Source organism: Phacochoerus africanus, chromosome 1, assembly GCF_016906955.1.
Source record: "Phacochoerus africanus isolate WHEZ1 chromosome 1, ROS_Pafr_v1, whole genome shotgun sequence".
Taxonomy (NCBI): domain Eukaryota; kingdom Metazoa; phylum Chordata; class Mammalia; order Artiodactyla; family Suidae; genus Phacochoerus; species Phacochoerus africanus.
The window spans coordinates 241,966,354-241,967,781 of NC_062544.1; the positions used below are offsets into that span (position 1 = coordinate 241,966,354).

Consider the following 1,428-nt stretch of genomic DNA (forward strand, 5'->3'; position numbering starts at 1 on the left):
TGCAAAACTACTATATCTGATTTAGCATCAAAAACATGCAAATTCTATATCCATAATTTTTAGAAAGGATGCTCTATTTTCCTTAAAAATCCAGTTGTCATATGAAGACCTCCTTCATTGAAACTAATATCCACTGAAGCTGACTTTTCATCACTTAGGACTCAGAAAACTGCCTTAGACATTGCCCTCTGTTAAAATTATAAAGCCAAGGCCAATTTGCGTAATTACAGACGCCTTGTATTTTGCAAAGTTTGAAAAGAAAAAATTTGAATTTCGCCTTAAGAACTGTTTATTTTCATTATTCTCCTCAAGGCACCTATAACCTCTTTGTTCCTCAGACTGTAAATAAAAGGATTTAGCAGAGGAATTATAATTGTATAAAATAAAGAATACATTTTATCCTGATTTTCACATGGTCCAGACCCAGGAAGCACATACATGAGGAAGAGAGTGCCATAGAACAAGAAAACAGAGAGCAGGTGGGCACTGCATGTGGAGAAAGCTTTGCTCCTGCCCTTTGCAGACTTCTTTTTCAGGATGGCAAAGAAGACATAGGAGTAAGAGAGAATGATACTCATAAAAGTGAAAGACTGTATAAAGACTGAAAATATAAAAATCAGGAGCATATTGACTCTGGGGTCAGTACAGGAAATCTTAAATAGCTGTAAAATTTCACAGTAGAAATAATGTATTACATTGGACCTGCAGAACGTTAATCTAAATAGTAAACCCACATGCATCATGGGATGGAGAAACCCAATAATATAAGAAACACCTAATAATTGAGTGCAGAAAACATTGGACATCACCACTGGGTAAAGCAAGGGGTTGCATATGGCTACATAGCGATCATAGGCCATCACCATCAGAAGGAAACATTCTGTATTTGCACTGGAAGCAAAAATATAAAATTGGGAGATACACTCAATGAGGGATATCAAATGATTCATAGATAAGAAATTCATGAGCATCTTGGGAGTCACAGAAGTTGAAGAACAGGCATCCACAAAGGCTAAGCTTCGCAAGAATAAGTACATTGGGGTGTGAAGATGAGGGTCCTTCCAGATGAGAAAAATCAGTCCAAGGTTGCCCACCAAGGTGGTGAGGTAGATGACCAAGAACACCAGGAACAGGGGGACTTGCAGCCCTGGAAGATCTGTAAGTCCTGTGAGGACAAACTCAGTCACCAGTGTCTTGTTTTGCTCCATTATATTCACTCAGGCTATTACTGCAGTGAAAGAGTAGATGAAGAAGACAGTCGTTGAAAAACTATGAACATAATCACATTTTATTTGAAAAAAATGCATTTTCCTTGTTTATGTATTATCTTTAATTAGAACATTTGCCTCTTGTCCTAGAGTTAATATTCTTTCCAAACAATAAGTATTTGGGAAACTAGTCCTATTAATTGGGGGGGTATGAATGCAC

At 37.2% G+C, this 1,428-nt stretch overlaps 1 protein-coding gene across 1 annotated transcript; it reads right to left on the reverse strand.

Annotated features, from left to right (window-relative positions):
• Window positions 1-278: 278 nt before the first annotated feature.
• LOC125111254 (olfactory receptor 5AC1-like) lies at window positions 279-1,220 on the reverse strand. Its single transcript, XM_047753157.1, has one exon. The coding sequence runs from the start codon at window positions 1,206-1,208 to the stop codon at window positions 279-281; it is 930 nt and encodes a 309-aa protein (XP_047609113.1). The 5' UTR covers window positions 1,209-1,220.
• Between the last annotated feature and the right edge of the window lie 208 nt (window positions 1,221-1,428).

What these genes read in the sequence shown, in the direction of transcription:
- LOC125111254 (XM_047753157.1), bottom strand. Translation starts at nt 1,208, where the DNA reads ATGGAGCAAAACAAGACACTGGTGACTGAGTTTGTCCTCACAGGACTT.